The sequence below is a fragment of the Rhinatrema bivittatum genome, chromosome 1 (genome assembly GCF_901001135.1).
Source record: "Rhinatrema bivittatum chromosome 1, aRhiBiv1.1, whole genome shotgun sequence".
NCBI classification, from domain to species: domain Eukaryota; kingdom Metazoa; phylum Chordata; class Amphibia; order Gymnophiona; family Rhinatrematidae; genus Rhinatrema; species Rhinatrema bivittatum.
Window position 1 is genome coordinate 318,290,027 of NC_042615.1, and position 27,741 is coordinate 318,317,767.

Consider the following 27,741-nt stretch of genomic DNA (forward strand, 5'->3'; position numbering starts at 1 on the left):
TCCCCCGACTGCACCTTCATTATCACAGAGCACAAGGTTTCCATGCAAAATTAAGTCATCTTTAAATGACAGTTGACCCTCTTGAGATCCAGGATGGGATGAAAGGAAAGGATAAATGGAATATTGCCCCATACTTTCTTGAGACGTGGGCACTGGTATCACAGCCCTCAGTCTGAGGAGCCTTTGAAGCGTAAATTCCACTGCCTGTTTCTGCAGGGAGTGGCAAGGGGACACCATGAACACGTTCCAAGGAATACTGTCCAGTGCATACCCTTCTCATATCACCTCCAGGACCTACCGGTCTGATGTGATCTCAACCCACCTCTGATAAAAGAGAGAGAGAGAGACATCCCCTGATTTCCTGCTCCAGAAGGTGGGTCAGCAAACCTTCATTTTGAGGTTCAGGAAGGTCTGCCACCCAAGCTTGCTCCTTTCTTGAGCTGTCAGATACGAAAGGACTGAGACCTACTGAAAGGCTGAATCCGCTGAAAGGTTGTCCCCTCTGTAGGGACAAAAACGCCTGGCACCCCGCAAACGACCTCTCATACCAAAGGGGCGCTGTAACTGCTACTTATCTTCCGACAACTGAGGAACCAGAGATTCACCCCACTTACTAGCCAGTTTCTCCAACTCACACCCAAACAAGAGTGAGCCTTTAAAGGGCATCTTAGTAAGATTGGCTTTGGAGGCTGCGTTAGCCGACCAATTTCACAACCAAAGCCACTCCTCTGGTCGAGGTCCGGACCAAATCACAGCCTGTATCTGCTAAAAAGGTGGCAGCAGGCTCCATAACCGCTCTGGAATTCCCTCCAGACTCATCAACTTCCTGAGAGAGCGGACAAGATCTCACCACTAGGGTGCAACAGGAGGTAATCTGTAAATTCATTGCCACCATCTCAAAGGCTTGCTTAAGAATAGCCTCAGTCCTATCATGCACCTCCTTCAAGGCTGCTCCTCCTCTAGTTGCCCTCTTAGAAATGGCACATACCAGGGCATCCACTTTGGGAAATCGCAAATACTCTCTCATTGCCGGATCCAGGGGGTTCAGACTTTTCAATGTCCAACCCTCTTTAAAATTTGCCTCTGGGGCATTCCATTCCAGATCAATCAATTCCTGAATGGCATCCATCACAGGGAAAAAAACAAGAGGCTTTATGTAAGGAAACCAATATGGGATTCTTCCTCGGCTCCAACATGACATCTGAATCAGGGACACCCAGCTGTTTCAAGGTCTGGGAAATCAGGGCCAGCAGTTCATCTCTATGAAAGAACCGCAACATTGTTCGACATGGTTCCAGCCCTGGAGGAATTTCCCCATCTTCCAGGGAATCAGGATCAACCTCATCATCAGTGCCATCCGAATTTCTGTTGGAAAAACCTGCAGGGAGCCAAGGTGAGCCCCAGCGCTTAAGCATAGGACTGGCAGAGCGAGGGCCCACTGGCTGAGGGTCCGACCAAAATGGGGGAAGCGGAGAAATGCGCCTGAAGAAAGTCCTGTAAGCCTTGAAAAAATTCCATCCAAGAAAAAGAAGCCGGGTCCAAACCAAGCCAGAAGGAACTGGAGCCGGTCTCACAGAACTGTGTTAACTAGCGGAGGAGCCCATCAAGGGAGAGCAGAGATCTGGCATCCCCCCAGTCAAAGCTGTAACCAACCCATCATCAGAATAGGAAGAGCCCGGCTTAGCAAAATCCGAGAAAGAATCTCCTTGAGCATCTGAGCAGCATTGATACACATTAGAAGCCAGGTTAGGCTGAGAAGACCTAATATGATAGGCAACACAAATAGCTAGACACTTAGGCCTCTTGCTTACTGGCGCTATCATAGTGGTAATCTTGCGTCGGAAAGGTTTGTGCTCAAAAAAAGTGAAAAACCTTTGTGCACGTAAAAAGCGCACTCAAAAACCTAGCGCACACAGATGGCTTATAGAGGGCAGCAGCACATGCACAAAAGCACGCGAAAACGACTGCCGCAGCCTACCACGCGGCAAAGCCTAAGTGCGGGGCCTAGCCCACTGGGGGACACTCAACCCGCCTGGCTGCCCAGTTCCCCAACCCCAACAGGAGTCACTGCAGGGCTATATATATACTGTGATGTCAGCTTGCTCTGTCTCCATCTGCTGGCAGGGGAGCATAAACCCACTGGTCCTAAGTCCATCTGTCTACATGCTAGGAAAACAGTAATTGTAGGGCCCCAGAATCTAAATAAAAATAAATAAATCCCTACTAAAGTGTGGCCTTGTAGAAAAACTATGCACATAGAGAGAGGGGAGCACCATGTACTCCCCAGCCCCCCTATGTGAGGCTGCTGAAGTGGTTGCTCCCTATTTCTATAAAAGAGACAGACCCTTGGACCATGTGTGGATCTTTTAGTTTTAAGTCCAAGGGAGAAAAGTGTTTCTTTTTGTTATGGAAAAATTGTGGCACAGTAAGGTGGGACCTGGCATTGTGCAGAGACTCTCTCACTGATTTTCCATTTTTTTTTTTTTTTTTTGTGAGGAGCTTTTCCCACTCTTTCTTCTCTTTTAAACATTAGAACTGTTTTTATTTTGTTCATCTGCTTCTCTCAAGCTGAGAAATTCATCACTCCTCTGAAGAGATCTTGAGCGAGGCTTGGACATTTATCCAATGCCCAAGGGCAGAAAGGAAAAGAAGAGAGGTGGCACCTAGCCGGAGCATAACCACTACAAATCCTTACCAGGTATTCCAGGAAGAATTCAGGAGGTACCCCTCAGGCACAAAGAGTAAAAAGAGAAGAGAGGAGGAAGAAGAATCTGATACCAAATCATCTGATCCAAGGCATGGTAAATGGGAAGTTAAATTGGGCCAACCATCCCACTTGTAAAGAAATATCAGGAGGAAACTCCAAATTACCCCCCAGAGTAAGGAGGGACCTGCCTGGGGCCTCGTTATTGAAGAAACCACGGATTCAGAGATTTACCAAGAGTAACTTTGTGCAATGTTTTTCGTTTTTATGGAAAGAGACTTGTAAATAGTGCTATGTTTCATCTTTAAAGAAACTCATCAGTAAATCTGTATTAGAACACTACCTTGCTTTCCGACTGATTATCGACACTTACTATAGAGATAATGGGACAAATTTTAAAAGTGTTGCTCGCGCTAAAAAGGCCATTTAGGAGAGTATCTGGGCCGCTCGCAAGCAATGCGTGTTTTGAAAGCTGTAAATTACGCATGTACATACATGTGTGATAGGGGAAAAAAAAAGGTGGAAAAGAGGCGGCGTTACGGGGTGGGGCTTGGCGTTCCAGTGTGGGGCTAACAGTTATGCACATAACTCTGTATTTTAAATCCGGTGGCTGCAGCATGTCGCTCCCTGTTAACCGTGTATATTTACTGCTACTCCTGATGAGCTGCGAGTCTACAAAAATCACTATTTAGGCCTAACATGCCAGCGTGTGGGTCTGGGTCAACTGGAGGGGGTGCAGGCTGAAGAACCATAGGGTTCTGGATGACCTCGAGATAGACTGGGCAAACTGGTGGACCAACTGGGAAAACTAGCTATGTCCTTCACAGAAGCATGTTTTAAAATCCGGTTACTGCACACATTAAAGTTGACAATTTCTTAAGGAAAATACATGAAGTATGTTTGCTCGAGCAATGGCTTAAAATTAGGAGCACATATACATGCACTAGGCGTATTTTAAATCATACACTCGTAAATATGTGCATGATTTAAAATTCCAGTGCATGTTCGTTCACATGCCCATACACGTGTTTAGGCGCCCACACGCTTCTTTTAAAGTTACCATCCCTAACTGAATATCCAGGGGCCAGAAGGGTATCCTCTCCCTCTACAGTGAATCCTGTATATTTAGGGCTATTAAGACTATATAAGTATTAGGGATAATATTAGCCCCAGTTCTGAGAGTGTGCCCCTACGAGAGGACCCTAGACCAGGGAGTTACATAATAAATCCTTCACTGAAAAACCAAAATTGTTCTCAGATTGTTCAAAGAAATGCAGAATGTAGTAAATTCAGTAGTAGCACTTTCAATCTGTTATGTGTTTGGAAAAGGATCAGAGTCACCAAAGGAAAAAAACAACAGAGTCGGTCTAGCTCTAGGAGCTTGCTGAGCTATAGAAAACAAACTTCTGAGCTATACAACTGGTTTTATGATTTTCCTCTATATGCTACTACACTCACAATCATTCACAAGGCAAAGCTGGGCAGCAAAGTATCTACTAACTGTATGAGCTGAATATATATGTAAGAAGAATCTCTCTATATATCTTTATATCATGGTGTATAGTCCAGGATCTCCAATCTGGTTGTACATTTCCTCTCTGGACCTCTGCAGCATAGTCTCAGCAGAGAAAATGTTTCTTCTTGCTCCAACTCCCGTCATGGACTACCAGAAAAGATCTCTGTTCCCCTCTCCTTATGGCTGTCAAAGCAAATCCACTGGCTGTTCTCAACAGTCTGCTGAAAAGTCTGCATACCACAGAGACACAGGAAAACATGCACTGTTCATTCTCGACTGCTTCGTTGCCCAACAGGTCACATCCTGATTGGATGAGGGGGTTGTCTTTCTCAACTACCACTCTAGAGCAGTAGTTCTCAACCTTTTTTCGGTCAGGGCACAGCTGACAGATGGTTCTCACATACATGACACACTGAACACCATGACCATCACGGGGGCTAAATGGAAATAGAGATGTGCAGTCGTTTGCAATGAAATAGGAGATGAAAACGATATTTCCTATTTTGTTGCATTTTGGGAAGCAAAAAAACCGATAGCAATACCCATGAAATTTTGTGTGGTTTTCCTGGTGTTTTTTTTTTTTTTCCCAGGAAGTGTACACGTATAAAACCAAACCAAAACAAACCCCCCCCCACCCCCCAAACCCTCCCCGACCCTTCAAATTTAAAAAATGGTGTGGGCCGTCTTTGCCCCTACTATGAGACAGGGGCCGGCCAATGGCACCAGTAGCTCCCTGTCACATGGTAAGAGCAAAGGGCACCATTTTGATTACAGGCAGCTGATAGCCCAGGAGCAGGAGATCACTCCCGGGCCCCCTGCTGGACCACCAGAGACTTTGGGTGAATCTTGGGTGGGGTCGGGTAGGTGGGGGGCCTTTATATTTATTTACATTTGAAGGGTTGGGGCAGGTTTTTTTTATTTTTAAATGAAATGTCGAAAAAAAATTTGGATTTGGGGGTGGACTGAAATGGCCTACCCCCAATCCGAAAACGAAATGGGTACGAAGCAAAAAAAATATTCACACCTCTAAATATAAACATATATTCTGCATCCACAGGAACCCCCCGCCCCCGACTCCCCAATGGGTACATAGCAGGACTAGGAAAACAGAACAAGCCAAGCTGCTACAGATCCTTACACAGAAACTGCAAGCTTGCAGAATACTCTTAACTTGGTCACACATGCAGAACACACAGACTTTCACCAAATACAGATAAAGTGACCATAAAGTTAATGTTTTTGTTTTTCTATTGTTTGAGTATGGCTTCTTGCTGTTTCAAATTCAGTTTCTGTCTGCACATTTCTATTTTTACATTCCTCATACAATATAAAACAAAATCAAGAAATATAAAATAATTGTAAAACTATACTAACAGAATAAATGTTTCAAAACAGCTGATGAATAGAACATCCAATATTTAAAAATTAAAAAATTATTAAAAATTCTCCAAATACCAATAAAATATTTCAAATAGCAGACACATCACATAATAGCCAATAATTAAAATGGCAGTCAAACAAAAAAACAAACAACTTAAAAAGCCACCTTAACTTACCCTCCACAGCACTTCTCCTACCCCTTACCTTTGCAGGCCAATAGCATAGACCAGAAGCAGCTATGGCTGCTGAAGCTCTGACGCACGGGCCTATTCCACAGGGCCCATTACCAGTCTCTCTCACACAAACACATACACACAAGTTTCCATCTCTCACACCTCCCTGACCCCGTCTCTCGCTCTGTCACACATAACTTTCACTGCCCTAATCGGTGTCTCTCTCTCTCACACGTGCCTTCTCTCTCTTACTTACACACACGGTCTCAATCACACACATTCTCTCACTTATTTATTTATTTATTTAGAAACTTTTATATACCGGCATTAGTGGGTACATCATACCGGTTCACATAATAACTTAAAGCTTGGAAAATACATTTCAACAAGGAGAATGTAACTGGGCGGGGGGGTAAAATACACACATACTGGCTCACACTCTCTGTCTCACTCACCCCACCCCCACCCCCGAGCACACAAAGCATCCTGGACCTGCACTGGCTGACTAAGAAGGAAGCTGAGATGCTGCTATTAAAGCAGAGTCATTACAAGCTGGGAACTGCAGCAGCCGTGACTCTCTTCGGCCCCGCAGCGCTAAGGCAGCACAGCTGTTATCCTGTGCTGCGATCCTTGTGGTGCAGAGCAGAGGGGCAGTCAGCTGAGAATGTGGCCGCGGAGATTCCCTTTCTCGCAGCTGTGGGGGAAATCCGGTGATCAGCTGCCCCGGTTCTGCGGTGATGAAGGATTGCCTCAGAAAGGAGACTAAAGTGCTCCTGTGATTGCGGGAAGTGGAAGGAACCTTGGGGCATTTGATCTCTGCAGTGGCAGCAGCAGCAACATAGCCCTTTCTTCTTCCCATGTGACCCGCTGAACATCACTTCTGGGCCACGGAGCGGGAAGAAAAAAAGAAAAGGCCATATTGCTGTTGCAGGCTTCCACAAACACTGCTGCCATTTCCCTTCGAGCTTGAATATGCAGATAGCCTGGGCAGGATGGTAGCAGTGTTCGTTGAAGATTTGTCTCTCTCTCGCTGGGGTGGAGGACCAAGGGAAGAGCAATAGGAGACCAGAAAGTGCGCAACACACTGGTCGAGAACCGCTGTTCTAGGGAATACTTACAGGCCGATACAGTACAGTGCGCTCCAGCGGAGCTAGTGTCCCTAGCGCCTCTTTTTACCACAGGCCCTAATTTGAATTTTTTTTTTCTGAATCACACGCACAGGAGAATGGCCTGTGTGTGCGCCGGGAGAGCGAGCGCTCGCCTGCTCTCCCACAATTTTTACTGTATCGGCTTGTTAGTAAGCTGGAAAGCACCCAATAAACTTAACCCCTTTAAATGCAGGATCTCAAAGTATTGATGAGAAAGTAAATTTTTCATACAGCCTGGGTAAAATCAAATAACTATGGTAACTACAGTTCACAGGCTTTCAATGCAGAGGTAAGAGTGAGCATGCAAATTAGTTGCAGGGCCACATGTACCTTTCCATAATGTCAAATTTAAGCTGAGGACAGAAAACTGAAAAAGAAGATAAGAGAGAAAAGCCCGAAATGTAACATGTTAAATGCAATGTGTTAAATGGGTTGAATAAATAAATTAATTACTCAACTCCATTCTCAGTGCTGAGCACAAATCAGCAACAAGCCTCACACTATTTATTGATGTATTTAACTCATTTGTAGCAAAAAACACAAGAGGTTGAATCGGTATAAAATGGACTTTATTGAATCTTGCTCGACTCTGGCCGAGTTTTGCTCAACGAGCTGCCTCAGGGGCTTAAGAGCCACTTGTTTTCTGCACCGCATTGTGTTGAGCAGCGAGTAGAATTGGAATATCATTGCTGTTACAGCGGTCTGCTGTTAAAAGTGTCTGTTTTAAAACAGGTCCAATAGTTTTGCTGATAAATGTTTTTCTAACTATGACATATGAGATGTCCATGCTAATCTGAGCCAATTCAAGTGGCTCTTAAGGCCCTGAAGCAGCTCGTTGAGCGAAACTCGGCCAGAGTCGAGCAAGATTCAATAAAGACCATTTTATACTGATTCAACCTCTTGTGTTTGTTGCTATCAGCCATCTTGGATCGGTTACCAGTTTGTTTTCTTTAACTCATTTGTATACTGCTTAGATGAAATTCATTACATTTTCCATGACTCTCTATATGGACGAAGGTCACTAACACTAACCTGCCTATATTGACTTTGCTATCACTATGGATGCTAACTTGAGGATTTCCTCTTATGCTGATGTCATTCTCAGTCGTGACACAAATTTTGGATGTTAGCTCTCCTGCTCTAGTTCAGTCTCTATGGCACCCGAATATTGAGCAATTTGTTTACACTGCAAAGAACAAAGTGGGATTTATGTTTCCAGAGTATAAAGAATGTATTCCTCAACCTAGAATAGAAGTGATAAATTTCTTCTTCCTAAGGCTCTTTGCTGAAGGAAAAGATGAAGCTCCTTCATACAATACATAAGCAGTCCTCAGATGACAAGGAAGAAAGAAATAAAACAGCATGAAGCTGACAATATCACTGGAGACAGCCACAGAAAAATAGTTCTTACAAGTGAATAATAATTTTCATTAGACAGAAGATTACTTATTTATATAAATTATTAAATTACACCTCTTTCAAAGTCGTACAAAGCCTATCACAATCATCAACATAAAGCATCTTTAAAACATATAACAATTCCAAATACTATAACAAAAATAGGCTAAACCACCATAATACATAAAAACATTTAAATCGTACACATGCTTAGTAATCAATCATAAATAACTCCCTTCAGATTGTAACCTCTACATAAGCTTCAATAAACAAATAGGATTAAATCTCTGCCTCCCAGTTTGCATTTTTATGACTATTGTGGATATCATTAGAGATGCTATTTACCAAGCGGGATAAAGAATCGGTCCATACTTGTGTATATACATTATGTATTAATTTCGAGCTATCCAGTTAAAGGTTGACTTTTCAAAATTTCCCTCATCAATCCAACTAAAGTTTAGCCAGATAACTCATCTGTCCTAAATTTATCTAGACTACACAGGGGCATTTCAGGGCTGATTTAACTTACACAGATAAGTTATCCAGCTAACTCTAGTCATGCCTGTAGAGCAGTCCTAAAGATAGCTAGCTATATTCAATAGTGCAGCTGCACTACCAAATATCCCTCCAAAGTTAGCCGGATAATTTTATCTGGCTAATTTTGCAATCTGGTCACTGACTGAATATTACCCCCTGGGGAGATGTACATGTAAATGAGGGTAAAAATATAAATAAATAATTCATTTTAATGGGCAATGTTATAACTGGTCAAAAACAAGTTCCAGCCCATAGACAATGCCACAGTAATGCCAGACCACCTCAGTGTCTATGCAAAGCAGATGAGTGATCAGGTCTGCATAACACCACCAAATTCAGGCATAGCACAGAAAGATTAGAGTAATTTATCTTAAAATGATGTTTTGAACATACTAAAAATTATTTTTGCAATCTGGTTTCCTTAATCAAGGAGTTTTTAAGTGGTTCCTTGGTAGATAAGGTTTTTTTTTAACTAGATTAGAACTATTTCCTGAAAAGACCTCAGAGTAAGGATCTATACTGAGGAGTTTCAGAAAGCATGTTAAAAAATTGCAGAGAGTAACTGTGCTGGAGACTGAATAGGAAAGACCAGGTTTCAGGTTCCTGTCACAAAGGCCTAGACTAGTGGAAAAACACCCTAGGAAATACTAGTGTTGTGTGTGACAGCAGTATTTACTATAATTCTAATCCTTTCCGAGGTAAAGAATTAGTGAAAATTAAGGTTAAATTTCTATAGTTGGTCCACAGTATTTTGCCAGCTTTGATAGATATGTGGATGTGAGAAAAGTGGATGACTGATTCTAAGTAGATTTAACAGACATTCATACCACCTCAGAAAAAAAAAATTCATAAAGTCCCACAGACTTCAGATTGTAGACATTCTGCCTGTAGATAAAGGTGTTAATGTTGATCACAGAACCTGTAGATAAAAGTATCTCTGTGTTTCCTTAGTAAAAAGAAAAATCATTGAAATAATTTGGAATACGGAAGTCCTACATCTTGTCCTGTCTTTACTGGCAAATAAGTGTGTAATGTGAAAGAGTGATTAAATATTTTCCTACTTTGTGAGTTTTCTCAAAGCCAGCATCTTTAGACAGGGTTGAAATAATTATCTTTTGATTTCTATTAGCAAAAAGTCCAGTCTCAATTAGTATACAAGCTAGCAACATAATAGACTGAAGAAGACTGGTGGTGTAAGAAAGTCAGTCTTTATTATTAATTTGGTTTGAGATAGCGTAGTAGGTAAACCACTGCATCCTGATACTTTATGATCAAGAATGGTAGTCTAGGTCCATTCTGCGCCATCAAGCAGCTTAAGCTATTCTTTGATCACAAGCCACCAAAGTTTCACATCATTCCTGGGTCCAGGCTCTCTACCCAGCATTCACAAGCAGCGCTCTCAAAATGTATTACTCAGAAATCAATCAAAGAAAAGTGTGCACCAAAGAACTGTGATACAATTTTGGTAACTTGCACTAGTATAAACGCATACACAGACGAGATGATAGCTAATCACTGAATTAAACCAGGTTATAAGTAATCCTTGTACAGGAACCAGTTTCTATTCAAAACAATTTAAGAATTAGAGTGTCACATATGCAGAATTGTTTTGTGTTATCAGCAGCAAAATATTCTCATTGAAAATATTGACATTATTGAAATGTTTATTCTGTTCAATAATTACCCTTTTTTCTAGAAGTAAAACATAGAAACATAGAAATGATGGCAGAAAAAGAACAATCAACCCATCCAGTCTGCCCAGCAAGCTCCCACACTTATTTTCCCATACATAACTGTTTCACCGACCATCAAGTTCAGGGCCCTTGTTGGTAACTGTTTGATTCAAATTTCCTGTCATCCCCTGCAATTGATGCAGAGAGTAATGTTGGAGTTGCATCAAAGATGAGCATAAGGCTTAATGGTTAAGGGTAGTAACTGCCGCATTAAGCAAGTTACCCCAATGCTTGTTTACCCAGACTGCACAGATCAATGTCTTGTTGGATGTTGTCTGAATGCAAATCCTCTTTTCCACATTTCCTCCTGCCGTTGAAGCAGAAAGCAATGCTATATATGCATTCAAAGTGATGTATCAGGCTTAATTGGTTTAGGGTAGTAACCGCCGTAATAAGCAAGCTACCCCCATGCTCATTTGTTTACACAGACTGTGTAGTTCAGTCCTTGTTGGTTGTTGTCTGAATGTAAATCCTCTTTTCCACATTTCCCCTTGCTGTTGAAACAGAGAGCAAAGTTGGAGTTGCATTAACCGTGCGAAGGCTTATTGAGTAAGGGTAGTAATCACCAGGTAATAGCCTCCATTCCAGCAAGCCACCCCCTTGGCTCTTCTCTTCATTCCCATCCTCTAGCCCAGGGGTGGGCAATTCCAGTCCTCGAGGGCCACAAACCTGTTGAGGTTTTAGGATATCCTAATGAATATGCATGACAAAGATTTGCATACAACTGAGGCAGAGTGCATGCAAATCTCTCTCATGCATATTCATTAGGGATATCCTGAAAACTAGACTGGTTTGTGGCCCTCGAGGACCGGAATTGCCCACCCCTGCTCTAGCCTTTATGGATCCACAGTGTTTATCCCATGCCCATTTGAAATCCTTCACAGTTTTAGTCTTCACCACTTTCTTTTTTGCTGTCTTGATTACTTTCTTTGTCTCCCTCATTTCCACCAGATATTCTTCCTTGTGCTCCTCCCTTTGGGATCCTTTATATTTCTTAAACGCTGTTCTTTTAGCTTTTATTTTATCAGCCACCTCCTTTGAGAACCAGATAGGTTTCATTTTTCTCTTGCTTTTCTTTACTTTTCTAACATATAGGTTAGTTGGCTTGGTAATTGTTCCTTTTAGTTTGGTCCACTGTTGTTCCACATCTCTCTTCTTCTCCCAGCCTTCTAATTCTTCCTCCAGATACTTCCCCATTTCATCAAAGTCTGTGTTTTTGAATTGCAAAACTTGGTTCTTCGTGCTTCTTCTCCGTTTCCTATTTGTGATATGAAACCATACCGTTTGATGATCGTTGGTGCTGAGGTGGGCACCCACATGGACGTTAGAGATATTATCTCCATTCGTGAGCACTAAATCGAGTATAGCTCCCTCTCTCATAGGTTCCATTACCATTTGTTTGAACAGAGCCCCTTGCAGGGCATCCACTATGTCTCTACTACTGTTAGATTCTGCAGAAGGGATTCTCCAGTCTACATCCAGCAGATTAAAATATCCAACAACCACCACTTCTCCCTTCTTTCCCATCATTTTGATGTCTTCAACCAGATCTCTGTCAAGTTCTTCCATTTGATTTGAAGGCCTGTAAACTACTCCAATAAAAATGGATGCCCCATCATCTTTTTTTAGGTCGGCCCATAATGCTTCTTCTTTGCCCCATTTTCCTTGCAGCTCAGATGCTTGGATATTGTTTCTGACATAAAGAGCCATTCCTCCCCCTTTTATGTTCTCTGTCCTTCCTTAACAAGTTATAGCCCGGTATGGCCATATCCCAATCATGAGATTCCCTGAACCAAGCCATGACAGCAACAACGTCCAAGTCCACCTCCACCATTAGGGCTTGCAGATCTGGGATTTTATTGTCCAAACTATGAGCATTTGTGATAGCTTTCCAGCTTTTCTCGTTCAGGTTAGGTGTAACTTTTGAAATAAAGGTGGGGGGGGGGAATTAGTTAGGGCCGGGGGGGGGGGCGGGTTAGTTAGGGGAAGGAAAGGGAAGGTGGGGGGTACTGGAAAGAAAGTTCCCTCTGAGGCCACTCCGATTTCGGAGCGGCCTCGGAGGGAACGGAGGCAGGCTGCGCGGCTCGGCGCACACAGGCTGCCGATTTTGCACAGCCTTGCGCACACCGACCCCGGATTTTAAAAGATACGCGCGTATCTATTAAAATTTGGCGTACTCTTGTTTGCGCCGGGTGTGCGAACAAAAGTACGCACGCGTGTACTTTTTTAAAATCTGCCCCTAAGAGTTTTTCCCATAGACACAAATTGGGAGAAAAGCCTCAATGAATCTGGCCTTTAGCCAGTTAAGTTGTGTTATTCAAACTTATCTGGCTAAGGATTCCAGCTAACGTCAGACCTGCTACTGAGCAAATCTAAAGTCAGCCAGTTAACTTATCTGGCTCTAACTTTAAACATTAAGCAAAATGGCCGCACCACTGAATATCCCAGTTAAGTTAGCCGGATAAGTGTTATAAGTTTTATCCAGCTAACTTTCTTACCCTGGGATTCATCATTTCGCTCTAGAGTGGAATGATGGCCCACAGGAAAAAAAGTGCTGGGGGTGGGGGTGGGGAATATGCAGCTGGCGCGGTGCATTTTTGGCTGCTGCAGTTGTGGCCGGGCCGCACACACTATTGCCCTCATAGCTCCACGGGAAAAGGTGTTATTTCTCGCAGTACTGCCAGCAATGTGGAAAACATTAGCGCCTGCAGCACCGCCAGGCCATAACCCCACCCACACTCCTCCCCTTCCCCTGATTTACCCCGATAATGGCAATGCGGCCAGTATCGCGAGTGTTAGGGCATTATCGCATGTGATAATAGCACATTGCACTTTAAAGATTGACGCTGTTAGCCAGCTATGTCTGAATATTCACAACTAAGGTTTTTTTTTTCAACACACACAGCAGAAACCAAACCTCTTTTGCTGATGTTCATCTACGCAGTTAATAGATAAATGGAAGCCTGACAGCCAGAGCCCACATTTCCACATCACTCAATCAGTCTCACAGACAGCAAAAAAACAAAAAGCAGATGAATCTATACTGCCAGCCACTTAATGTAGTGGGCAGCTGCAGATGATCATTTATGGGCAGTACCTTCAATTTCAATGGTTTTACTTTCAGAAATTAGCGCCTACCCAAAAGTAGGCGATAATTTCTCCGGGCACCAGAAAAGTGCACAGAAAAGCAGTAAAAACTGCTTTTCTGTGCACCCTCCGACTTAATATCATGGCGATATTAAGTCGGAGGTCCCAAAAGTTACAAAAAGTTAAAAAAAAAGTTTGAAGTCGGCCCGCGGTTTGAAAATCGGACCCTCAATTTTGTCGGCATCCGGTTTCCGAACCCGTGGCTGTCAGCGGGTTTGAGAACCGACGCCGGCAAAATTGAGCGTCGGCTGTCAAACCTGCTGACATCCGCCACTCCTGTCCAAAAAGAGGCGCTAGGGACGCGCTAGTATCCCTAGCACCTCTTTTTACCGCCGGCCCTAATTTGAATACTGAATCGCGCGCACAGGAGTGTGGCCTGTGCGCACGCCTGGAGAGGGGGCATTTGCCCGCTCTCCCACGACTTTTACTGTATCGGCCCGAAAGATATTTAACAGAATTGGCCCCAGAACCAAATCTTGAGGCACTCCAATAATCACACCACTGTCCTCACAGTGAGTTCCATTTGCCACTGTTGTCATCTGTTAGTCAACCAATTTTTAAATCCATTCCACCATCTTGGGACTCCCCCACCCTGGCTGCTCATTTTCTTCATGAACCTCCTATGCAGGGCAGATGAAATCCAAATAAACCACATGAAGTTTCACATTGATTTAATTCCTTAATAACCTACAGAAAAACATCAATCGGATTCATTTGATGTGACCTTCCTCTGTTACAACCAAGTTGCCTCAGGTCCTGCAACACACTGGATTGAAGATAGTTTACTATTATTTCCCTCTAACAATGTCTCCATTAATTTTCCCACCACTGAAATAAGACTAACTGACCTGCAGTTCTCAACAAACTCTTTTACAACTTTTGTGAAGATGGACCACAACCACCCTTCTCCAATTTTGTGGTACCACTCCTATCTCCAAAGATATATTGAATAGGACTTTCAGCAAACCCGCCAGCACCTCTCTGAACTCCCTTAGCTTTGCTTGTTCCATTCAAACACTCTCTTCTATAAATGGGATGGTATCAACACTACACCCATCTGTACTCTTGCTAATCAGCAGTGGCTGTCCTGCAAAGTCTTCTTTAGTGAATACTGAGCTGAAGAATTTGTTTAATATTTTTGTTTTTTCCTCGTCTCTTGCTACATATTGCTCCTTGCCATTTTTCAGTCTTATAGTTCCACCTCTGGCCTTCTTCCTTTTCCTGATATACCTGAAAAATGTTTTGTCTCCTTGTTTTACCACTTTAACAATCCTTTCTTCCATTTGAGCTTTTGCCATCCTGATTTCTTTCCTTTTCTTCTATTTTTATCAGATACTTTCTTCACTATGTTCTTTTTGAGATCTTTTGCACTGTTTGAATGATTCATTTTTTGCCTTTATTTTTCAGCCCTCTTTGGACAGTCACATTGGTTTTCTTTTCCTCTTGCTTTTATTTACTTTTTTTTTTTTTTTTACATAAAGATGTGTCATTAATAAAGCTCCTTTTAGTTTGGCCCACTGTGGTTCCATTTCACTTATCTGCTCCCAGCCTTCCCAGTTCCACCTCAAGGTACTTTCCCATTTTACCAACGTCAGTATTTCTGAAATCCAGGACTTTAATCTTTCTGCAACTTCTCTCTGCCTTGGCCATTGCATCACACCATACCATCTGATGATCACTGATACTTAGTTGGTTGCCTACCTTGACATTAGAGATACTTTCATCATTTGTGAGTATCAGATCCATGATCACCCCTCAGCATGTGGATTCATGGATTCCATCATCACTTGCTTGATCAGTGACCCTTGAAGGACATCCAAAATCTCTCTACTTCTTACAGATTTACCGAAGAGGTAGTCCAATCCCCATCTGGCAGCTTAAAATCTCCAACCATAAACACCTCTCCCTTTCTTCCCACTTTTTGGATATTTTCAGCCAGATCTTTGCCCACTTTCTGTCTGAGTCAGATGTTTGTAGACCGCACCAGTGTAAATGGAAGTACTTCTGTCTGTTTTTAAGACAACCCAAAACATTTCTTCCTTTCCCCAGGCTCTCAACATTTCTCTTGCTTGGATATTATTTTTGACATAAAGAGCTACTTCTCTTCTTTTTCTGTCAACTCTATCCTTCCTGAACAGATTATAACCCGGTATAGCTGTGCCCATTCATGAGGCTCACTGAATTATGTCTCTGTAATAGTAACAGTATCCTAGTCTGCATCCACCATTAAGGGCCTTCATATCTGGAATTTTATTGCCCCGACTATGAGTATTTGTACTCATATCTATCCAACTACGATATTCAAGCATACCCAGTTAGGTTTAAAGTTTCCAGCTAAAGACCGATGGGTCATTTTAGGCAAGTATATTCAGTGGGACATTTTTCCTGCTGAATATCTGGAACAAGTTATTTGGCTAGCTCCAGCTGGATAATGTGTCCACATGCCAAAATATTGAATAAAGACCTCTTAGTATGTAATTGTAGACTACAGCATAAATATCTTGTTCCATGCCCTGTGAGTGATGACCACGTCCTTTACTCATGAGCAAATTATGTTATATGAATACCAAGGTCCATCACAATATGTCCAAAATCCTTAAGCTGGCCAATCAAGTTGGTTAATTTGGAGCTTGGGACTGTCTAAAGCAGGAGTAAAAGAATTTATCTAGAGTGGATCCCAAGTATTAAATACATAGAAAAATGTTCATCTGGAGAGTGGAACCACACTTCTCAATTTTAAACAAAACATGGTAGTTTGTCATTCCCTTAAATTTAGTGTATAAATACCAACATGTTAGGGTACTTACCAATACCATATTACAATCTCCACTAGACTTTCAATATTTACAGAAGAAATAGTGGAAGCAGCACTGACATTTTCAACAATTTTTCTTTTCTCAGATTCATTTGTCAAAAACTATATTGAGCTGCATACATAGGCACAATCCCTGGCGCTCTTTTATGTTCATGCACCAGAGTACTCTCATCCAGCAGAGATCTTAGCCACTTAGGAAAAAAAAAAAAAGCATAAAGAGCTCCATTTCCTGCCTCAATTATGAAATATTGTGCCTTTTAATATTCCATTAAAGAGCAATGTAAATCTTGTGCTGAAATACCAAGTCTCCTCGAAACTGCATACATCTGAAAAAACGTCTCAGTCAATGAAGCAAAGAAATGAGTTTGTTTTAAGACCACCTAAGCACTGACCTTGTCAGCTTATTTATCTAGAAACAATTACCAGGAGGGAGGTTCTGGAGCAGGCATATTTGCTGTGATTTGAAATGGACTTTTTGCAAATGCTATAAAGCTAATTTTCCAGGGAAACGCTCTCATTTTACCTCCTGACACGCATCTCCTTGCCACCTCCCACAGGATGAGTCCGAAGCTGTACATGTCTGCCATGATGTACGACTGGAAATGATTCCTGTTCAGGCTCTCGTCAAGCACCTCTGGGGGCATATAGCGTTTTGTACCTACTCTGGTATTTGGTGGTATATCCACTTCATTTGTATCACTGTAAAGGGAAAAAAGAAATCAAGTACATAAACAGACGGGCCTAAATATTAAGGAAATACAAGCTGAAGAAATTCATTTCAGTTCGTTTCTGGTTTGTTTTGGGGGGGGGGGGTCTGTTTTTTGATTAATTTAATATTTTTGTTTATTTTCCTAACTGAAATAAGCATTAAAAATACAAAATAAAACAAACAGAAACGAGGCCTCCCCAACCCTCCCTTCAGCTCCCCCCCCCCCCCAAGAAACTGTATATCCCTGGCCTAACCAGTTGGGCTGAGCCAAGCCTGACTGGGGATCTCCTTCAGCCCTACAATTCCCCTTACACCCTCCAGTGCAGAGTAGCGCTCATTATAATTAAGACTATTAGCAATTATTAGGAAAAAAATTACACATTTCCTGGTGGCAGGAGAGATGGGTCGGAGAGTCCCAGGGATATCCTGGCTGGGCTCAGGACCTTGTAAGAGACTGGGGGGACTGGGCGCCTAAATGGAAGATTAAATTTAATGTGGACAAGTATAAAGTGGTGCACACAGGGAAAAATAATCTAAACTATAGATATACGATGCTAGGTGTTAGAATTGTTTAAAAGGATTTTGGAGTTAATAGGGAGAATATTTTGAAATACTCAGCAAAGTGTGTAGAGGTGGTCAAAAAAGCAAACAGAATGTTAGGTATTATTAGGAAAGGAGTGGAAAATAAAACAGCTTTTATATCTATCCATGGTGCTCCCGCTCCTTGAGTAGTATGCTCTTCTAGTCACCCCATCTCAAAAAAGATATAGTGGAACAAAAAAGATACAGAGAAGGCAACTAAAATGATAAAGGAGATGGAACGACTCCCCTTAGGAGGAAAAATGAAATAGATTATTAAAGTTCTTTAGCCTAGAAAAGAGACGGCTGAGAGAATACATGATAGAGGTCTATAAAATCATGAGTGGGGTACAGTGGGTAACTAGGGAATGGTTATTTACTCTTTCCACTAGCACTCAGACTAGGGGACACTCCATGAAGCTAATAGGTAGCAATTTAAAAGAAATCAGAGAAAAAATTTTTTCACCCAGTACACAAAATGTGGAATTTATTGCCAGAGGATGTGGTGAAGGCAATTAGTGTAGCTGGGTTTAAAATGGGTCTAGAGAAATTCCTAAAGGAAAAGTCCATAAACCACTATTAGCTCTGTAGACTTGGGAAAAGCCACTGCTTATTCTTAGTTATGGGTAAGGAGGATTGGCCACTGTCAGAGACAGGATGCTGGGCTTGATGCACATTTGTTCTGACACAGTATGGCATTTGTCATGTTATCTTATGTCCTTACCTTCAAAGTGCAGTATTGCACTCTGATTATTCACTGACTCTCTGCTTCAAATGTATTTTTTATAACAATGCATTCACACTTTCAATTTCTTTAGCAAAATGTTCCTCAAATTCTTTTGTTTGGCTTGCCTTGGAGGTGAATTTTAAAAGCCCGGGGGATGAAAAAAATTGGGAGATAGGCGAACAAGTCAGGCTCATGCGCCCACCAAATTTTAAAAGACGCTTAGATGTGTGCAGAGCCCCTGCAGCATGCACATCTCACTTGATTTTAAAAAGGGGCTTGGAGCAGGCGGGGCATGGACATTTCAGGGCGTGGTTAAGAGATGTGAGTGCCTAGGCCCACTGCCACAATGGAGGAGATGTAACTTAAAAAATAAAAGATACTAGCCATTTCTGCTGAGTTTAAAGGGTCTGGGGTAACTGAGGGGAGTGCAAGCTATCAAACCAGGGGGACTGGAGGACTTAGCTCTTAAATGGGCAAACTCGTGGACGAACTAGTGAAGTCGGCAATTGCACAGACACACGCCCATTATAAAATACCCTGACTTACGCGGTAGAAATGGGATTTGCGTGCCTAAGCGCATGCCCACTTCAAATTGCGCATGCATGGACAAGTGGCCAGGCTATTTCATAATGTGCGCACAAGTTATAAAATGGCCATGTATCTGGGCGCGTACCATAGTGAGCCTGCACACCGGTTTGAAAGTTACCGTCCCTTTGTTCTAAATTTAGTTTTGCTAAGTCTAGGTACCTTTCTAGTTGTCTCCTTCACTATGATTTCCACTTTTCAGTAGCCTCCTTTTCTCTGATAGTAAACCATATTAGATAGGTTTTTTTTTATTTCAAGGACATGTTTACTCAAGTCTACAATCTAGGGTTTTTAAACAGATTCCTTGCTGCCCACAAAAATTTAACAATTCTGGCTGTACCTTTTAATTTCTAAATAGCTCTCTCAGTTTAGAAGACTCTTTTTAAGTAGGAAGTAAAGAAAGCCACAGATCAAGAAGGTTCTATGACAATGCAAGAAGATAGATAAATGGGCAGATTAGATATGTGTGTTGACATATCCCATTTCATGCTTTAGGGACATTTTTCTGTATCCTGCTTAATTAGGACTCCATTTTTCTTGGCTAGTTATGGCTATATTCTGTCTATTTTTAACTATTTCTATCCTATGTAATAGGACAGTGTATTACTGTCACGTCATCTGTCTGTATGGGACTCTGATATATCAAGGGAGGGATTGAGAATTAAACGGAGAGAAAGACATAAGGATGGAAGCAGAAGAAAAGGATAACTGCCAACAAACACATAAGAGAGGAAAGACAAGGTCAGAATGCTGGAAATATAAAAAATATGAGGAGAAAAGACACGGGTGAACGTTTATCTGAGTGCCCAAAGACAAAGACCATATGTGAGTGCATGGGGGTCTGAAGCTGTAACAGGCTGTGTTTGTGTGCAAATGTACAGGACAAATATTACTGACTTTCTGCATTAGAGAACCTAAATCAATGATAACTGGAAATTCTAGCAATATGATTAAGGCAGAAATCTCATATTCATAAATATTTAGGGGTAGATTTTAAAAGGTTTACGCGCGTGGCCGGGCCTTACGCGTACTGGGCCAATTTTCAAAGGCCCGGCCACGCACGTAACCCCCCAGGACCCGTTTAAGTCCCAGGGTTGGGGAAAGGGCCGGTACGGGGCGGGGCTAGAAGCATCCGGCACAGTGGCCATTTGCCACTGTGCTGGCGTGCGCAACTTGTGCCTGCCTGAGGCAGGCGCAAAACGTAAGACAACACATTTGGGAGGGTTTAGGATAGAGATAAGGGGAGGGGGAAGGGAGGTCAGATTAGGGGGTTGGGAAGTTCCTTCCCAGTCCGCTCCTTAATTGGAACGGACTGGCAGGGAACTGAGGAAGGCCCCGATGCAGCGCCACGCGTAACAGCGAAAATCCTCCCCCGTTGTGCACGCATGTTAGAAAATCACCCATCCATGTGTGTACGCCGGGTGGTGCGCGCACACGGACGCACGTGCGCAATCTTTTAAAATCTACCCCTTAGGTTTTTTTTCAACACTGATGCTGTAAAAATAATGGGAAAAGCTGAACAATTCTTTTCAGCCTCAGCATGCTTGCAGGTGTCTAGTATTTTATTTATTCCAAATTTAACTACCATTCCCCAAAGCATAAAAGCTGATTACAATAAAAGTCATAATATAAACATAATACAATAAAAATGAATAAATCACCACATTAACCAAACCTGCCCAGCAATACAATCCCATCACTCACAACCAATTATTTAACAACCAGCATACTAAACAATTGGTCCAAAGGCCAAGGTAAATAAGCAGGCCTTTATCAACTTCCTATAGAATAAATTATTGGTTTCATTACAAATTTCCCAGGGAACACGATTCCAGATGCAAGGTGCAAAGAGGCTAAAGGTAGCACTACAAGTTTCTGCCAACTGGACCAACCTGACTGAACGATTAGCTAGTAACAATTAGAAGGCTGATATTCAGCGCCATGTAGCTGGCAGAGTGGCGATTTATCCAGCCAAGTGGCCTCAGCTGCTTATCTGGCTGCATTCAGTGGCTGCCACTTAACCGAATAGGTACTTAACCAGATATGTACTTATCTGGCCAAGTGGTGGTGGGGAATGGGCATTTCAGGGACAAACTACTTATCAGTTAACTTAGCCGGATAAGGACCGATATTTAAACTTACCTAGCGAAGTTAAGCAAATAAGGTTTGAAGGTAGCTGAGTAAGACTTATCCGGCTAACCAACTATTTTTATGGGATACTCATTAGCATAGCAGTGCTGCTGAATATCCTTTGAAAGTTAGCTAGTTAATTATTATTGGCTAACTTACTTAATCAGATATATTTCAATATCTACCTCTGATTAGAATCATACAGCAATTACAGTCAATTTTATAAAGCAGAAAAACACTGATTCATTCAGATTTTTCCTTGGGTGCAATGTTTTTCTAACAAGACTCAGAACCTATGGGGTGAATTTTCAAAAAAGAGTTACTTATGTAAAATTAGCATACAGTATATGCATGTCAGTAGCTTGTACTCACATACATGCTATTTTAGAAAGACTGAAAATATACGTGTATTTTCAGTTGCATGTGCATATTTACCTGCGAAAAAATATGCGGTCTAAGGGTGTTCTAGGGTGGTGCCAAGAGGTACACACATAAGTTGCTATTTTGTAAGAGATTTGTGTGAATACATTAGGTAAATTATTTTTGCATTTTGCATTTGCTAATTATCCAAAGCAAATGATAGCAGACTCGTCTGTTGTCAACTATTGTTGGGTGGGAGGTCTGGTTGAACTGGGGGGCAGCTCAAGGTGAAATATTAGGAGGCTCTCAAACTGGAGACAGACTGGGTGAACTGGTGGTGGTATTGCAAACTGATTTCAAGTACATGTGCATGTTTTGAAATACGCTGACTTCCGCATATAAATCAGGGCTTTATGCGAGCAAGTTATATTTTTTTTTGTAGTAAAATATGTGTGTGTAGGTTTATAAAATATGTAGGAAAAGAACAAGCTTTTAATTCATTGCAGGTAGTCACACGTAACCCATACCTACATGCCTATGATGGGGGGTGGAGATATCCGATACGCGCAGGTTATAAAATGCTGTAGTAGATCAACAAGCAACCATGTGTTTGCCTATATGGGGCCCTAGCGAGCTGTTTGAACGATAGCCTCCTTGTATTTCTACCCAACTAGTTCATCTATCCACATTAAAGAGAAGTTCTGAAAAATGAACCTCAAAACTGGTGCCACAGAGATCAGTGCTAGACTCTGCCTGCTTCTATGCCTTTATAAGGGACATTGGGGAAGGTCTAGAAGGGGAAATGTGCCTGTTTTGCAGATAATCTGAAAATCTGTAACAGAGTAGACATGTTAGGAGGGGATAGATAAGATGGAAGATTATCTCCAAGAAATTGGAAGAATGGTCAAGGGTTTGCCAATGTTGCTTTACTATTTAAAAAAAACCCCAAAAACTGCAAATCATGCATTTGTACTAAAGTCCAAAGGTCAAATACTACTTTGAAGGGGAAGATCTTGAGGTCACCAAAGAGGAAAGAGACCTGGGGGGAGTGGGGTTATCTTCAATGAACACAAAAGTAGACAGTCAGTGTGACACAAGTGGTTGGAAAGACTAAGACAGTAACTTTTAAACAGGTGCACGGATGCAGGTGCGCGCGTTTGTGGCCCGTGGCCAGTTTGTAACATACGCACGCAGGTTATAAAACAGCCTGATTGCACACACATGTGCACGCAATTTTAAGTGGATGCGTGCCTATGCGCGCAAATGCTGCTTCTGCCGCATAAGTGGGGGGTTATTAAAAGACCCGCGCACTGATGCCATTACCAGTTTTACCGGTTCATCCAGGTAAGGGATAGGACTTCCAAATCCCCCTAGTTTAATAGCCTCCCTTCTCCCCTGTTAGTTCCGACCCTTAAAACCCCACCGATCTATTTGTCTTTATTTTATAAGTTGCACGTCATCCATTGCAGAAGTAAAGTTACGCAGCAGGGGATCCCCAGTGCGTGCCTGTGCAGAGAAGTATTTCTGTTGTTCTTTTCAATGTGAAATCCAGAAACGCCCCTGCCCCGCCACTTTTTTTGGAACTTTTCATTTGTATGCGAGGTAGTATATATGCATGTACTCCTGCACGGCACTCACTGGCCTGACTTGACTTGTGTGCGTATCTCCCGGTTCTGGCGCATGCCGGCATTTTAAAATTCACCTGTAGGAGTATACCTGGATGCTTAAAGTAGTATCCCCACTAATACTAGTACCAATATTACTTCTGTACAGGTCGCTTACATCTTGAGTACTGTGTGCAATTTTGGGGATCCCATCTAGAAAAGGACATTGATAGAGGGGTGCAAGACAGTGTCTTTGCCAGCAGCAGTGTGGAGATGCTATGGAACTATCATTTTCCATGTTGCTATTTTAAATTTGGTTGCTGATGTCATAAAATCAGTGCTGAAAGAGGAGTTAAATACAATCCATTCTAAAATGTAACACGCATGGTAAAAACATATGGCTCTGGCAGTATATAGTAAACCATTGGAGCAGGAGTACAAAAAAATAAAATAAAAGCACCTACATGAAAAAAATGTGCTAAAATATGATGTAACTGGAAAATTTGCATGAATGCAGAAAAGTGCTTGAAAACTGGAGTAAAGTACATTGTGGTCAAAATGGCCTTGCATGCAAGATTGTGTTGTGCATCCCGACTTGGACACACAATCTCACATGCATGTCCATCTGGGCCAAGCTTGCCTAATTAAATGAAAGGGTTTGGATACCTACAGCTGAACAGTACACACTTTGGTGCTGTGCATTCCAACTTGGTACAAAAGAGTGTTTGGCTGTATGTGCCCTCCTCAGCAGGCTTACTCTTTCATTTCACTTGGCATGACTTGCCAAAAGGGTCTTGCATGCCAAGACTGTGCCCAAGTCAGGATACACAGCACCAATCTTGCATGCAAGGCCATTGTGCCACAGTGCCAGTGTGCAATCCTCAGCTGCAGTCTCGCCCCAGAGAGTTTATGCTTAGATTTTACACACCATGCCTTGCCACAATGAGGCAGGCACTGTGGTACAGTGGCCTTGCATGTGAGATTGCCACTGTGCATCCCAACTTGGGTACAATCTCACATGCAAGGCTACTCTGGTGAGGGTTGGGATGGGAAGAGGGAGTGTGAATGAGAGGGGAGGGAAGGGAAGGGAAGTGGGGAAAAGGGAGAAGGGTAGGGAAAAGAGAGGCAAGTATAAATGGAGCAAGACTATATGGGGGTGATATGAGTGACAGGGTGTGTGTATGTATGGCTGGAGACAATTCAAATTGTTTCCTCTGACACAATGCTGGAAACTTATCTTCTGCCTCTGAGGTGGAGTAAAATTTCTGTTGGCCAATGTTATTCTATTGCTGTGCCCAGGTACTAGTGCGGTGTTTCCCAACCTTCTCCCGGAGGCACACCTATCCAATCGGGTTTTTCAGATTGCCATAATAAATACGCATGAGATAGATCTGCAAACATTGGGTGTCTCCAGTGTATGCACATCTATTTAATGCATATTCATTACAGATATCCTGAAAACCAGACTGGTTAGGTGTGCTTCCAGGAGAACATTAGGAAACACTGTGGTAATGTCTAGCTGCTTCTACCACAACTGGACACAGGAATAGAAACACATACTCCACACCTCAGTCCAAGGAAGGACTTAAATTTCCAGCATGAGCACTCTGGGGCAGGCATTTCCGGCTGAACAGTATGCACTTTGGCATACAGTTCAGTGTACTGTCAAGAGAGCTTCCACTGGAAATATTTCTTCTTCCTGGGTCTGAGGTGGAGCACCATACTGGGCATAGCAACAGATGACATTGCCCAACAGAAATGTGATTTTACTCCACTTCAGACCCAGGTGTTCAATTTCCAGCAAAAGTTTTCTGTGGCGGGAGCCAGCCGCGGGTTTTCCCACTTTTCCTGAACAGCATGAAGTCCATATTCATTTAGCCGGACAACAAGTTATTCGGCTAAAGGCAGAGTCTTGAATATTATGAATACTTATCTGCCTAAACTTTAGCCAGATATCTCATCATCCTGCTAAAATTAATCCAGATAATTTACAGATTTTCTGGGAGGAGTTCAGTTAGCCAGCTAAGTTATCTGGCTAACTCTAATATTAAGAATTAGCTGGATAATTTATCTAGCTATCTCTAATCGTGCCAAACAGCTGTTCTAAAATGAGCAGGATAAAGTAATCCAGCTATCTTTAAGATAGCCATCTGTATTCAATAATGTGGCTACATTACTGAATATATACCTCCAAACTAGCAGGCTCATTCATCAAAATGCATTATGGCATTAACGCCATAACGCAAGTGAGAGTTGCGGTAGCGCGCGGCACGGAAGTAAAGTTTTCAAAGCAGCGGGATTGGGGAGAGGATTAATGAAAATGAGGGGCATTATAGCACTGTGTGATAGCATAACGCATGCTATCGCACGTTTTTAACGCTGGAAATAACTATGCCTTTTTTCCTGGCATTAAGGTGAGCGATATGCCCAAAACAGCCAGGTTAAAGATTGCAAATTGCATTTCGGCCATTTCTGGACTTAGAAAGAGGGGAGAGGAGTGGAGGGCGGGAGAGAGAGAGGGGGAGAGAGAGAGAGAGACTCTGGGGAAGCTTTCAAAGTATTCAACTATTTATATCACTATTGGCGGGCCAGCTAATAACTCCAGGTGAGGTTTTAGGGTTTTTGGACCAGTTTTACATGCAAAGATGTACGAACAGCACAGTACTCCTCAGTGAAGATTTGACATCATTTGGAGTGAGGAAAGTCTCACAAAGATGAGATTTCTACAATCTTTTCTCGCCCTAGTTTGATAGGACTCTGTACCGGGGTACTTAACTTGATTTTTCCATATGAACTGAAGGAATATTTTCTTGAGGTTCTAAAATTTCCCCCTGTGGTAATCCCTCCAGTCTCTCATTTTTACTACTTTATTTTGGATATAAGCTGAATATGCAGGAGGTTTCTTAGTTCTACATCAACATGTTTTAGATGTGGGAGCACAAACAGGCAATCTAGAACTGTCGCCTTTTTTGAATTTACACTGTGTCTATTCTTGTGCATTAATAAATGTGGGAGCTACATTTTTCTTAAATATCCCTGTAAATCTATATCAGGATAATACATTTTTGTTATGCCTGACCAACTGAATGTATTCCATAAAAACAAGTCTAAAAGAATTATTCTGACTTCTTCTTATATGAGAAAGCTGCTCTATTTCAGGTTTGTGCTGGCTTAGTATAATATATATATTTTTTTTATTTTTATTTTTTTTTTGTTTTAATCATTTCTTGGCTCCCATATGAGGACTGTGGGATCATGTATGTTAACTGCATTTTTTAAATTAGATTTTCTTTTTGAGACAATTGTTACATATGTGGTGGACTTCTTATCCATGATGGTACTCTCTTCATGTAACTAAAATGTATTTATAAAAAATAAAATTAAAAAACAAACAAAAAAAAGACAGTGATGTCAATTCAAAGAAAGGCTACCAAAATGGTACACAATCTGCACTATAAGCCTTACATAGGAAAACTGAAGGAAATAAAATTGTACTCTCTAGAAGGAAGAATGAAAGGGGGAGATATGATACAAATTCAAACATCTGACAGGCTTCAATAATGTATCAACAGGTAGCACTTTCCATAAAGTGAAAAGTTCAAGAACAAGCGATCATCATATGAAGTAGAAGGAAAGCTCAAAGGGGAGGTTGGAAAGTACTTTGTTGTTGAAAGGATAGTGAACACCTGCAATAGATTTCCAGAAGAGGTGGTAGGTCCCAAAACAGTAGCAGAAGTCAAGCATCCAAAGGATAGATGCAAAAAAAGAAACTTAGAGGTGGGCAGAAGGAAGGAAGGAAGGAAAGAAGATCTCAGACTGAAGAAAGCCTGCTCGAGCACAGTTAGACCAGGTGATCAGGCAGCCCTTATCTGCTGATGTTTCTATGATTAAGAAAATAACACAAAATAAATTATTGGATCGGGTCATAACTAACAATTTTGTGTGCGCATTAATAAAATCCTTTGGATAAGAACAACTTCTTAGAGTGGAACAAACCTACTTAAAAGGCTTACTTGCCTGAAGCTATATTTAAATATTCAAATGCAGAACCACAACAGGGATAAGGCTCAGCAGGACTGCTGGTAACATTTCTGAGAATTCACTATCAGACTAAACCCTAATGCCATCAAATCTTCATTTAATGTGGAAACATTTTTCTCTCTAATATATTCTATACTAATGCTTTGGTCTTAAAATCTGATGCATGATGCAAAAGGCTGTATGCTCAGAAGAACTGGGACTGAAAGAGGAACACTGTTTCCATGTGCATTATCTTTAATTTCTAACCTTTTCTCACCTAAAGGTAATGCTTCATTAGACAAAATGCATGAAAAGAACAGGAAAAAAAATAAAGTGTCACGTGCCATACCAAGAGTGTGATACACACTGCAGGGAGGTTTCATGCAGAGAAAACAGAGAAGTGCTTTTTCACATTAGTTCAACACTCTGGCACAAAAGAAATCTCACTTTCATCTCAAAATGAATACATTCTTACT

General features: G+C 41.9%; 1 protein-coding gene across 14 annotated transcripts in view; it reads right to left on the bottom strand.

The window, feature by feature from the left end:
- Positions 1-27,741, bottom strand: part of BMPR1B (bone morphogenetic protein receptor type 1B) — an 825,728-nt gene that overhangs the window by 39,893 nt on the left and 758,094 nt on the right. For all 14 annotated transcript variants that reach the window (XM_029597567.1, XM_029597542.1, XM_029597519.1 and 11 more), the window contains one exon: positions 17,075-17,250. In XM_029597567.1, coding sequence (XP_029453427.1) covers positions 17,075-17,250 — 176 coding nt within the window. The remainder of the gene's footprint in view (positions 1-17,074; positions 17,251-27,741) is intronic.